This window comes from Parambassis ranga, chromosome 13 (assembly GCF_900634625.1).
Source record: "Parambassis ranga chromosome 13, fParRan2.1, whole genome shotgun sequence".
Lineage (NCBI taxonomy): Eukaryota > Metazoa > Chordata > Actinopteri > Ambassidae > Parambassis > Parambassis ranga.
Window position 1 is genome coordinate 16217892 of NC_041033.1, and position 13468 is coordinate 16231359.

Sequence of the window (13468 nt, forward strand, 5' to 3'; positions counted from 1 at the left end):
GGGGACACAATAGCTTGGCAAGTTAAAAAAGTGTTGTCATACAAGACAGTGGGACAGCAGTCCTTAAGACCTATAGCAACCCAGTTCAAAATAAATGAAGCTCAGCAAAATTGTTTACCATCTTTCAGCGTACTGATTTTTCCTGAAGTGCATCTTTAACCCTAATCAAACAGCTCCTCATTGGTGAGTGAAACATCATGACAAATGACGAGATAAACCCCAAAAAGATGGAAAGGTCAAAACACAGAGGGATATCAGTGAGGCTAAGAAATGTATCAGAAAATCACACTTGCCTCTCTGGAGCTGAACCTTCCTTTTAAATACCAACAACAATGTCAGTATTGCACATCTAGTCAATTCGCATTTTATGAATGGTACAAGTGGGGTTTCATTGCAGTCTCTTTGGTCTTGCAGTAAAAAAAACCTGGATTACAGCATTGCTACCTCATACCAGAAACCATAGAATTGAATGTGAACTCACCATTATAGCCTTGAGGGTTGCGATTGTGGTTGCCAGTAAAGTCTAAAAAGAGGACAAACAAATATATAAAAAACATGAAGATTAAAAGCTTGCATGCAATGTATGTCACAGCATCATGACTGCATGTCCACCTAGGACAACTCATGTGTGTTTTAGCGTTTAAAGTGGCAGTTAAGGTTGAAGAACATTATGATGCAATAGCCAAAATGGTATAAGCAACTGTCGAGTGGTGGTAGGTATAATGACAAATGTTTGAAAAGGCAATTTTGAAACAAAAATATTTATGTGTAATTACTGATGTACTAAAAAATGTACACGTATTTGTGACATTAATATTATTTATTAATAAATATTGTACTATTTAACGTGTTTCTGTCTCTCTCTTTCTCTGGTCCTGATTAGTGGACAGATTCAAGTGTGTCTTTCCTAATGCACACATGTCTGAGGACACATCTGTATAGACTTTGTTATTAATCCGTTCCAAATGTCCTGCAAATTTATACCCCAACGAATGTGAAAATATTTTACATTTATGATAACAGAGCCGATGTTTACTCACAATAAATAAAAACGTACTGACGCTGAAACTTTCCACTTGTGATACAGAAACACCGTCTGTGTGTGAAGCTGAAGTAAAGATTTGTCATTAGATCTTGTTCACTCCATGACGGCGAACATTTCTAATTATACTGATAACTAATCCATGAATGAATGAATGACGCTGATGTCATGCTCTCTCTATCTCTTTCTCTCTCTGTCTCAGACTGACAGAAAGAATGAGGCTCCGGATTTGTTTAATATGTGAACAACAACATTTTTTCTCAGCTATTAAAATTGCAACTGTAATTAAACATCGAATCAACATGGACTTTTCTATCTCAACCAAAAATAACAAACCTGACCATAACCCAAAGTAGAATTAACATATTTTGTTATGAGCTGAGAGTATTGCTATATGTGTTTTCAAGGGTGTAATCATGCAAAACAGGCAAAGAAAAACAATAAAAAACATGTGTTTATTAATATCATATTCATTTATTCAAGTTAAATTTAAAATACAGATTAAATAACTATATTTTTATTACTTGGTGACTCCTCGACCCATGATCGCTTTCTTTGTGTTCCTCTCTGGTCTCAGCAGAATAATGTAACATTTTGGTCCAAACAGCGCCGCCAAGAGGCCAAAACTGGAAGCCAGGATGGCAAATACCTCCACTGCATCTGCATGTTTGCCTGGTGAGCTGATGTAAGCAGGAACAAAGGCCACCCACACAGCACAGAAGATCAACATGCTGAAAGTGATGAGCTTGGCCTCATTGAAACTGTCTGGAAGATTCCTGGCCAGAAAAGCTGTAAGAAAACTGAGGATGGCCAACAAGCCGATGTAGCCCAGTAACACTGCAAAAGCAACAGTGGACCCAACTACGCACTCATAGACTATCTTGTCATTGTGGTATTGGGTGTTTTTATGTGGAGCTGGAGAGGAAGAAAGAAGCCATGCAGTGCAGATTGCTGTCTGAATAAAAGTTAGGAGCAGAACTGTTCCTCTCTGCTGCGTTGCTCCAAACCACTTCAGGCTGGCTTCCCTTCCTGGTTTAGAGGCCTTAAACACCACCAGAACCACCATGGTTTTCACCAGAATGCATGAGACACAAAGCACAAAGCTGATTCCAAATGCTGCATGTCTAAGCTGGCAGGTCCACAGTCTGGGTCGACCAATGAACAGCAGTGAACACAGGAAACAGAGTTTGAGTGACAGCAACAGCTGGAAGGTCAGTTCAGAATTATTGGCCCGTACTATAGGTGTGCTGCGATGATGGATAAAGATGCCTAAAACAACAGCACAGATAAATGTGCCCAGCAATGAGGCAGTTGTCAGGCAGATTCCCAGAGGCTCATGGTAGGAGAGGAACTCTGTCCTCTTAGGAACACAGTGGTCACGCTGGGGGCTGGACCAGAAATCTTCTGGACAACCGGTGCACTCCATGGAGTCTGAAAGAAGGGAGAAAGTAGAGAGATCCATACTATATATATTGAGAACAAAATACAAATACTGAAACATGAAGACTCACTGGTCTTATTGCTGATCTTTCCCTCTGAACAGGGGATGCAGTCAAAACAGCACTCAGGTTCCCCCTTCTTTCTCACCATGCGGGTGCCTAGAGGACAGCTTTCACTACACACTGACCGCAGTGGCTGCAGGAAGAAGACACTCATCTGTTGCATCACATTACTTACTCAGTGCTACTGTATACATTGGGAAATATCTGTGATAACCTTCTTAGGTTCAAAGTTCCAGAAGATTCTGTCTTCATGGAGTTTGAGTACTTCCCCTCCAGATGATGACCTCTTAACATCACCCACATTCTGAACTTTAATTCTTCCATCAGGGAGCCACTGCCAGTTCATGATGTCATATATTGGTAAAGCATCACCATTTTCATCAAATGACACTTGATCTCCAAACGATGTGGTGAAGTTGACCTTTTGTAAGTAGTGCACAAGCTGACAAAATGCAGAAGAAGAGAAGAGAAAAACCAAATAGGAGAGATTAAAAATGGATACATGGCCATTCTCAGTATTCATCAGGCTACACAACTGGACATATAAGCAGTGATGACAATGTATATCACTGCACTAATGTATATGTACACATATAATGTTGCTTCAATAATTTTTTTTTCTATCCCCTGGCATACATTCATTTACTCCTTTTAAATCTAAGAGGTGTAATACTATACTTTAAGATATTATAGAGGGCAGGATTTAAACTGGCTGTACACACAGAGGTGGAGCATAAACTGGTATCACACCTGCCATAGCTCCAGCTTTTGCAAACTGCCACAGCTGTGCCCGTTAAAAGGCCCTCTCCCTGGCTCACACTGCAGCATGTCATCAAGAGCATATGCCAGAGTATACACAGCTTTATAAATATTGTATTCTGGCCTGAGGTCTGAAGTGTCCAAGAACTCTGTCTCCACAGTCCCCAGATCTTCCTCTCCAGTGCACAGTGCTCCCCCACCCTCCACCCAACCTGCTGGAGGTGGGGCAAACCTACACTGAAAGGTGAACTCCCAAAACTGATTCACCTGAAACATTAAAAACAACATGTTATAAATATTGTCAGTAGTTTAATATTAAAAAATAAATTACACTAAAAGACACTTACTGTGCTATTTCCATATGTTAAAAACAACATGTTACAAATATTGTCAGTAGTTTAATATTAAAAAATAAATGACACTAAAAGACACTTACTGTGCTATTTCCATATCTATTGTCATGGTGTATGTTGGGTCGTGTTTGTAACAGGAAGTCCCTGAGGCCTGGGATCTCTCCTTGCCGTATGGCAATACCCAGTGTGCCTCCCAGGTACGGCATGAGGCGAGGAGTCTGCAGAGCAGCAGCTGCTGTCCAGGCTTCACTGGCCAACCACTGCAGACCTGTCAAATTCTGCCTCACCACCTGTGCATTAAATTATACAAAATACACAAATCCATGACTTTAGATCACAGTGATGAAAATCCTAATAATTATATAAAGTTAAAAGAAAATTGCTTTTAAAGCCCAACCTCTTCTATAAGGTTAATAACGTATTTGTCAGGTGCGAACACAATGACCACATGAGCTGTAGATTTCTTCATCACATCCACAATCCTCCTCTGTTCAGCTGGGTCATAGCCCCAGGGCAAAATCTCTAAGTAAGCCAGACAACCATCTCCAGACTGACTCAGTTCATTTTGGAAAGATCGAGAAGCGTGTAGTCCATAATCATCATCACTGATCAGCAGACCAACCCAAGTCCAGCCAAAGTGTTTAATAATCTGAATCACAGCACTAACCTGAGTGAACAAAGAGGCGGCATCAGTGGATAAACAGGCTACTCAATGAACCATATCACATTCTTTTATCTTTGTGGCTTTACAGATGTTTACCTGGAAAGCATCACTTGGGATCGTCCTAAAGAAAGAAGGAAACTTTTGCCGGTCACTCAGGCAGGAGCACGTGGCAAAATAACTCACCTGTTAAAGACACAGACTGTGTGTTCTAAAATATTCCAAACCTTTAGACATCTTCCACCATAACAGTGTTCACAACAAAGTATAATATCAGCTTAACATTATCCAAGAGAACTATTAAATCAGCAAACTTACCATAGGTACTCTGTACAAGCCTAGGACAGAGGAGATGGCAATAGAGCGGGTGGATGAAGGATCCCCCACAATCCCTATAACTGGAGGGCTTCCTACACAGTTATCATCTAATACAATGTGTTCCTCTTGACCACTGGTTAAAGATAAGGCTGCACGGAATCCAATTCCAAGATTGAGGCAGGTATCATACAGACTGTATCCCAGACTCAGATTAGGCAGCAAATTAGAGTTTCTGTTGATTTCTTCAACAGCAAAGGCCATGGTCTGTACCTGCCTGAATCCTACAACATCAAAACTGACAAAAGATATCACATTTTAGTGATTATTATGTAAAACATTTACATTTAAGTTTAGATTTTGAAAACAATGAAAAACAGTTAAACAGAATAATAAGGTTATAGAAAAAACACAATTAATATATTTATATTTTTAGTACATATTTAACTCTTTTCAAACATGTTTACTTGTTCTCTGATATACTCACCCATTACAAGAGGGCTGTTGTGGCTTTGATGCAAAAGACTGATCAGGAAAGACAGAAGAAAAGTGGATTTTAAACAATCCACCAAGAACCACGTCTCCAGCTTTGTGTATCCCATTTAAATGAAACTGTCCCTGCGACTGACAAGAGGAGGAAAACTGAGGAGACAATGCAGCAGAAGAAAAGCAGAAGTACAACACAGGCAAAAGCAGGTTGATGAGTGACTGCATGACTTTCCCTATGTAACTCCATCTGCTGAGTCCAGTCTGCTTTGTCACCCTCTTTTATTGACTTGCAGTATTGCTTATTCTTGAATGCCACCCATCAGGGCAGAGAAAGAAGAAGCAGGGGTAGGGCCGAGAATCATTTCAGTAAACACAAAGCCAGAATTAATTAACCACAAATAACTTTCTAAACATAGTTGTGTTGTGTTAGTCCTTGAAGAAGTTGCTACTGATGGGCTCATTTTAATATTTATCTATACTGTTTTTTTTTAATAACTGTGTGTTCTTAGATACATGCAGTACGTGCATGTGTGTTTAAATGTGGTGTTTGACCAAATCTGTTTTCTCTATTTCAAACTCAAGAGGATCTTGTTAAATTGAAGAATAACACCTTGTGTTGTATGAAGTCATTTCTCATAAATGTCTGTTAACACAATGTATTGTCTAACATGCTTATATATATTATTTATTAAATTTGAAATCTTTAGAGCACCATAATGTAATTTTTCTGGAAACATCAGTGTTTGATGAATTGCAAAGCAAAAGACCATGTAAACAACATTAATTTGTTGTCAGGCTCAATGTTGATGTCTGATGTTGTAATAAGTGCTCGTTATGATCAAGATTGAAAGAAATGTTGATTGATGTAGTCAATCATTGATTGATGTAGTCAATCAACACCAGGTACCAATCAACTTGGCATACAGATGGTCTATTAATTTTAACATTGTTTCAATGTAAAATTAATAGACCATCTGTATGCCAAGTTGATTGGTACCTGGTGGATAAACTTTGTCATTGTTTAAAAACAACATGAGTTTCAGGCCACACAGGCCATGGCACCCTTCCTTCATGACCTGATTCCATCCCCTGCAACAACCAGCCCCTCCTACTGGGCCCTCACTGTCCCTCACATTTCCACCAATGCTTTTCACCTACTTCCCAGTTCATACAAGATCCTAGTGCTAACCCCAACCTCACCATGTAGCCCACATTTTGGCATCCTATGCTCCTCACACATCTGCTAGCATAGGTTTTCGGCAACCCATAGAAAATCTCAGTGTATTTTATTATTTTTTTTATTAAGTGTTTATTCTCTGCCTCCGCCAACTACTAGTTGTGCAGTCCTCCCTCTGCAGCCTATAGTGTCTGCAGCGGCTTCGTTCCACAACCTCTAGCTTCACAAGCAGATGTTGCACCTCTTCATGCTCATATGTAGCAGCCATCCCTGGTGACACCTGCTACCTTGCCCCCCTGCCAGACTGCTGCCGTCACGTCATGAAGGCCCCACCTTTTCCTATTTTGTCCACGATGACCCACAAGAAATCACTATGCTGAAGTTGGCACTCAATAATCTCCTATCCCCAGAGCAACCTGAACAGCTAAAATATCATATCCTGTTGGACCACCACAAACTAGATTCTGCTCCACGTCTTGCTGTCTAATATGCAAACAGCCGATATCCCTATTCCAGTGCACAGAGTGATATGGCCAACCTCATCAGTTAGTGCTTATTGAAATCAGTGCTATCCAAGCACTGCCACCTCTCTGTACAGGAGATACTAAAGGCTTTAGTGATTTTTTTGAGCAGAGAAGGAGCATTGGTAGGCATGTTGCAGGCTTTAAGTAGTGCAGCAGGAGATGCAGAGTTAACCTGTGCTATTTATGTGCATAGGCTACACACTCCACGCATTCTGGCACTTCATTTTACCTCGTTGACTTTGCTTCCTTGTTAGAAGCAGAAGCAGAGTGTCAAACGGTGACCTCCCAAGTCAGTAATCACAGAAACATATTAAGTAATCAAACCTTGGAGAGAGAGGAGGCCACCCACAAACACTAACCACCCCACAGCTATGATATTGCATGGCACAAGCAGCGCCCAAACACTTTGCACTCCCATGGATCAGTGACCTTCTACCTCACAGTAAAAAGGCTTTAAAGAGAAGCCTGCATGTTCATATCGTGGCATCACGGACCATCACCTTAGTGTCTGCCCTGGTTTCCACCAGCTGACATCTGCTGTAGTTAAAGGTAGGGTAGGAGATTTTATTCTGATGCACGTTTTGTTAAATTTGTGTAACTTCTCTTTACAATCCGATAGCAACCAATTAGTTATGCAGATTTGCATTAAAATGAAGAATATTAATCATCTGTGGAAGCTATAAAATGCTAAAAACATCAGATAATCTTCCGGGACAACCCTGCGCGGGGTATTGGCTGGTTGTCACTCTCTTCCTGCTCTCCAGTGTAACCTGAAAAGGTCTATCCCCAGATGTAATGGAAAGCAACTGGGCATCCTACATAAAGCTAACCAGAGCAAAGCCACCACAGGAATCACCTACCTTACTCGCTCCAGTTGTGGTTCCAAAGTCCTTTTTAAAGTAGCTAAAGTGCTCTTGAGCTATAAAGGAAAAGAGTTTGAAACCTATGCAATATTCGATGATGGCTCCCAGAGAACACTGTTACTGTCCTCTGCTGCTTATTTCCTTGGTCTTCATGGGGCAGCAGAGCCCCATGTCCTATGAACTCTCCATCAGGGCACTGAAACTATTGAGGGCAACAGAGTAACCTTCAATATATCACATCCATCCAACCCTCAGAAGAAAATTCTCTTTAAAGACGCCTTCACTTCCACCCATCCACTTGGTCTGGCAGAGCAGACTTATCCTGCACAGACCCTGAACCATTTCAAACACCTGCAAGGATTGCCCATTCAGCCATTAAATGGAGTTCAGCCTGTCCTTCTTAATGGCTTAGACCATCCCCATCTCCTCTACCCTATTAAAGGGTATGTCTTGACCCTGGGGAGAGCCCTGCTGCACCCGTTTAGGTTGGGCTCTTCCGGAACCAGCCCCACTATCTGGTGATCATAGACACCCTGCCTCTACTGACCTTAAGGCAGAAGGGGAGGTCCACTGCAGTATGGAAAGGTTGTGGCAAATAGATGTACTTCCTTATCAGAACAACAAATCTATCACAAGGTCTAAACAGGACCTTGAAGCTACATCTCAGCTTGAATCAAAGACAAGATGTGTCCCAGTTGCTGGTATAACCAGATATGCTACCCCTTCTCATGGTGCAGGTGGATGCATCTCTGCAACAGGCCATTTACAGAGACTCAGAACTTCTCCAACCGAAGATGGTGCCACAGTCAAGTTTTGGCAGACCAATTTGGGACTAAATTTGTTATTATTTCCCCTCTCTCCAGCCAAGACAGAAATGGTTTACGGACAAACCTCCTGTCACTACCACAAGTGTTGTTATGGTAATGAATACACAGCTGCCCCGAGCCCTCTGGCCCATAGGAAATATTCAGCGTCTCCTACCTAGTCCAGATGAGAGAGTTAGTGTGGCAGAGGTCAAGATTAAAGGGAGGCTCTACAGACGCCCTGTATGCAAACTGGTGGCCTTACCTGAAATCCAAGAGTAGGACCCTGAACCCCAATGACAAGACAAATGGACATCCCATGAAAATAACTGCTGCCAGACAATCCCTTTGGAAGCATCACTGCTTGGCCAGCAATTAATTAACATAGACATTTTTACCTCAAACAAAAACACTGACAACCCTGACTATAATTCATTTTTGACTTCTGGCAGCAATTATTTTCATGGGATGTCTATGGCTGCCCATAGAGCTATCTGCGGGAAAACACTGCACACTGATAAAGAGTACCATGATTATTTCCACAAGACGCCAAACAGGAAGTGAGCTTATTTCTCAGCAGCGCTTAGCTGTATAATAACCAAACTTCGTCACATGATCCTTGACCAGTCCCCAAGGGGTCACAGAAAATGTGGTGCAGTTTGGGTACTAGGGGGCTATGTAATTGTATTGTAAATCCTTGGCATGTAAAGACCGTTTCTCTGACTTAACTACACTGGGTGACTGTAGTTATTTCAGCCTCTTTTGATGCTTGGGCACCTCATTGTTGCTTGCACCTATATTTATATTTGATGTCCTTAAAGCACCATGATAACAGTTTTGAGGAGGCATCAGTGTTGAATGCATATATGTGTTTCAACTGTGTAATAAGGCAAAACAGGCAATGGCAAACAATGAAACACGTGTTTATTTATATCATGTTAATGTATTTAAGTAAATAAATGTTTCACATTTAAGAGTTTGTTCCATGAACCATTGAATACATTTAAAATACAGGTTAAATAATTATACTTTTTATTACTTGGTGACTCCTCGACCCATGATCGCTTTCTTTGTGTTTCTCTCTGGTCTCAGCAGAATGATGTAACATTTGGGTCCAAACAGCGCCCCCAAGAGGCCAAAACTGGAAGCCAGGATGGCAAATACCTCCACTGCATCTGCATGTTTGCCCGGTGAGCTGATGTAAGCAGGAACAAAGGCCACCCACACGGCACAGAAGATCAACATGCTGAAAGTGATGAGCTTGGCCTCATTAAAACTGTCTGGAAGATTCCTGGCCAGAAAAGCTATAAGAAAACTGAGGATGGCCAACAAGCCGATGTAACCCAGTAACACTGCAAAACCAACAGTGGACCCAACTACACACTCATAGACTATCTTGTCATTGTGGTATTGGGTGTTTTTATGTGGAGCTGGAGAGGCAGAAAGAAGCCATGCAGTGCAGATTGCTGCCTGAATAAAAGTTAGGAGCAGAACTGTTCCTCTCTGCTGCATAGCACCAAACCACTTCAGACTGGCTTCACGTCCTGGCCCTGAAGCCTTGAAAACAACCAGAACCACCATGGTTTTCACCAGGATGCATGAGACACAAAGCACAAAGCTGATCCCAAATGCTGCATGTCTCAGCTGGCAGGTCCACAGTCTGGGTCGACCAATGAACAGCAGTGAACACAGGAAACAGAGTTTGAGTGACATCAACAGCTGGAAGGTCAGTTCAGAATTGTTGGCCCGTACTATAGGTGTACTGCGATGATGGATAAAGATGCCTAAAACAACAGCACAGATAAATGTACCCAGCAATGAGGCAGTTGTCAGGCAGATTCCCAGAGGCTCATGGTAGGAGAGGAACTCTGTCCTCTTAGGAACACAGTGGTCACGCTGACGGCTGGACCAGAAATCTTCTGGACAACTGGTGCACTCCATGGAGTCTGAAATAAAGGATAAAGTAGAGAGATCCATACTATATATACTGAGAACAAAATACAAATACTGAAACATGAAGACTCACTGGTCTTATTGCTGATCTTTCCCTCAGAACAAGGGATGCAGTCAAAACAGCACTCAGGTTCTCCCTTCTTTCTCACCATGCGGGTGCCAGGAGGACAGCTTTCACTACACACAGACTGCGGTGGCTGCAGGAAGAAGACACTCATCTGTTGCATCACATTACTTACTCAGTGCTACTGTATACATTGGGAAATATCCGTGATAACCTTCTTGGGTTCAAAGTTCCAGAAGATTCTATCTTCATTGAGTTTGAGTACCTCCCCTCCAGATGCTGACCTCTTAACATCACCCACATTCTGAACTTTAATTCTTCCATCAGCGAGCCACTGCCAGTTCATGATGTCATATATTGGTAAAGCATCACCATTTTCATCAAATGACACTTCATCTCCAAACGATGTGGTGAAGTTGACTTTTTGTAAGTAGTGTACAAGCTGACAAAATGCAGAAGAAGAGAAGAGTTAGCAGTGATAATAATCTATATAAACATATAATGTTGCTGCAGTCAATTTCTTTCTGCCCTGTGCTACTCATTCTTTTTATCCTTTTAAATATAAAAGGTATGATGCTATTATTCAAAAAAAATATAGAGGGCAGGGTTTAAACTGGCTGTACACACAGAGGTGGAGCATAAACTGATATCACACCTGCCATAGCTCCAGCTTTTGACTGCCACAATTGTGGCAGGTTCCCCCCTCAGCCAGGTGCTGTCCCTGTCATCCTAGTCTCATGTTCTTCAGGTCTACAGTGTGAAATGTATCTGAACATATAATGCTGCTGAAGTAAAAAAAAAAGTGGAGCATAAACTGGTATCACACCTGCCATAGTTCCAGCTTTTGCAAACTGCCACAGCTGTGCCCGTTAAAAGGCCCTCTCCCTGGCCAACACTGCAGCATGTCATCAAGAGCATATGCCAGAGCATACACAGCTTTATAAACATTATATTCTGGCCTGAGGTCTGTAGTGTCCAACAACTCTGTCTCCACAGTCTCCAGATCTTCCTGTCCAGTGCACAGTGCTCCCCCACCCTCCACCCAACCTGCTGGAGGTGGAGCAAACCTACACTGAAAGGTGAACTCCCAAAACTGATTCATCTGAAACATTAAAAACAATATGTTATAAATATTGACAGTAGTTTAATATTAAAAATAAATGAAACTAAAAGACACTCACAGAGCTATTTCCATATCTGTTGTCATGGTATATGTTAGGTCGTGTTTGTAACAGGAAGTCCCTGAGGCCTGGGATCTCTCCTCGACGTATGGCGATGCCCAGTGTGCCTCCTAGGTACGGCATGAGGCGAGGAGTCTGCAGAATAGCTGCTGTTGTCAAGGTTTCACTGACTATCCATTGCAGGCCTGTCACATTCTGCCTCACTACCTGTGCATTAAATTATACAAAATACACAAGTTGAGAAATTAAGATTGCAATTATGCAAGTGTAAATAATGATAAAATGAAGCCTAACCTCTTCCATGATATTTATTATGTGACTCTCATGTGCGAATAGAATGACCACACGAGCTGTAGATTTCTTCATCACATCCACAATCCTCTTCTGTTCAGCTGGGTCATAGCCCCAGGGCAAAATCTCTAAGTAAGCCAGACAAGCATCTCCAGACTGACTCAGGTCATTTTGGAAAGATCGAGCAGCGTGGAGTCCATAATCATCATTGCTGATCAGCAGACCAACCCAAGTCCAGCCAAAGTGTTTAAGAATCTGAATCATAGCACTAACCTGAGTGAACAAAGAGGAGGCATCAGTAGACAAACAGGCGACACAATGAACCATATCACAGCCTTTTATCTTTGTGGCTTGAAAGATTTTTACCTGGAAAGCATCACTTGGGATCGTCCTAAAGAAAGAAGGAAACTTTTGCCGGTCACTCAGGCAGGAGCACGTGGCAAAATAACTCACCTGTTAAAGACACAGACTGTATGTTCTAAAATATTCTAAACCTTTAGACTCTGAGCTCAACATTATCCAAGAGAACTATTAAAGCAGCAAACGTACCATAGGTACTCTGTACAAGCCTAGGACAGAGGAGATGGCAATAGAGCGTGTGGATGAAGATTCTCCCACAATCCCTATAACTGGAGGGCTTCCTGCACAGTTATCATCTAATGCAATGTGCTCCTCTTGACCACTGGCCATTGACATGGCTGCACGGAATCCAATTCCAAGATTGAAACAGCTGTCATACAGTATGTATCCCAGACTGACATTTGGCAGCAATTTAGAGTTTCGGTTGATTTCTTCAACAGCAAAGGCCATGGCCTGGGCCCGCCTGAATCCTAGAACATCAAAACTAACAGAAAATATCACATTTTAGCAAAGAAACAGAATATAATGTAAAATATTTACATGTTGTTATAGATTTTAATCAAGGAATAATAGGATTTAAAAGTAATGTATAACCACACAATATACAAAAAACAGCTAACATGTCATGAGTACGCAACATAATGTTTGATTAATAAAAACATATTTTACTCATGGTAAACATGTTTACTGGTTCTGTGACAGACTCACCCATAACAAGAGGGCTGCTGTGGCTCTGATGTAAAAGACAGATCAGTAAAGATGGAAAAAAAGTGGATTTGAAACAATCCACCAAGAACCACGTCTCCAGCTTTTTGCATCCCATTTAAATGAAACTGTCCCTGCGACCGACAAGAGGAGGACAACTGAGGAGACGATGCAGCAGAACAAAAGCAGAAGTACAACACAAGCAAAAGCAGGTTGATGTGTGACTGCATGATTTTCTCCATGTAACTCCATCTGCTGAGTCCAGTCTGCTTTGTCACCCTCTTTTATTGACTTGCAGTATTGTTTATTCTCGAATGCCACCCATCAGGGCAGAGGAAGAAGAAGCAGGGGCAGGGCCGAGAATCATTTCAGTAAACACAAAGGCAGAATTTAATAACAAATAACATTGCAATGTATTTATGTTGT

At 41.7% G+C, this 13468-nt stretch overlaps 1 protein-coding gene across 1 annotated transcript; it reads right to left on the reverse strand.

Annotated features, from left to right (window-relative positions):
- Positions 1-1562: 1562 nt before the first annotated feature.
- On the reverse strand, positions 1563-13155 carry LOC114445136 (uncharacterized). Its single transcript, XM_028420097.1, has 18 exons — positions 13046-13155; positions 12527-12821; positions 12344-12430; positions 11981-12250; positions 11687-11893; positions 11332-11607; positions 10720-10947; positions 10515-10638; positions 9528-10434; positions 5120-5368; positions 4636-4930; positions 4417-4503; positions 4054-4323; positions 3740-3946; positions 3295-3570; positions 2759-2986; positions 2554-2677; positions 1563-2473 (listed from the first exon to the last, which is right to left on the reverse strand). The coding sequence occupies exons 1-18, from the start codon at positions 13153-13155 to the stop codon at positions 1563-1565; spliced, it is 5151 nt and encodes a 1716-aa protein (XP_028275898.1).
- Positions 13156-13468: the final 313 nt, after the last annotated feature.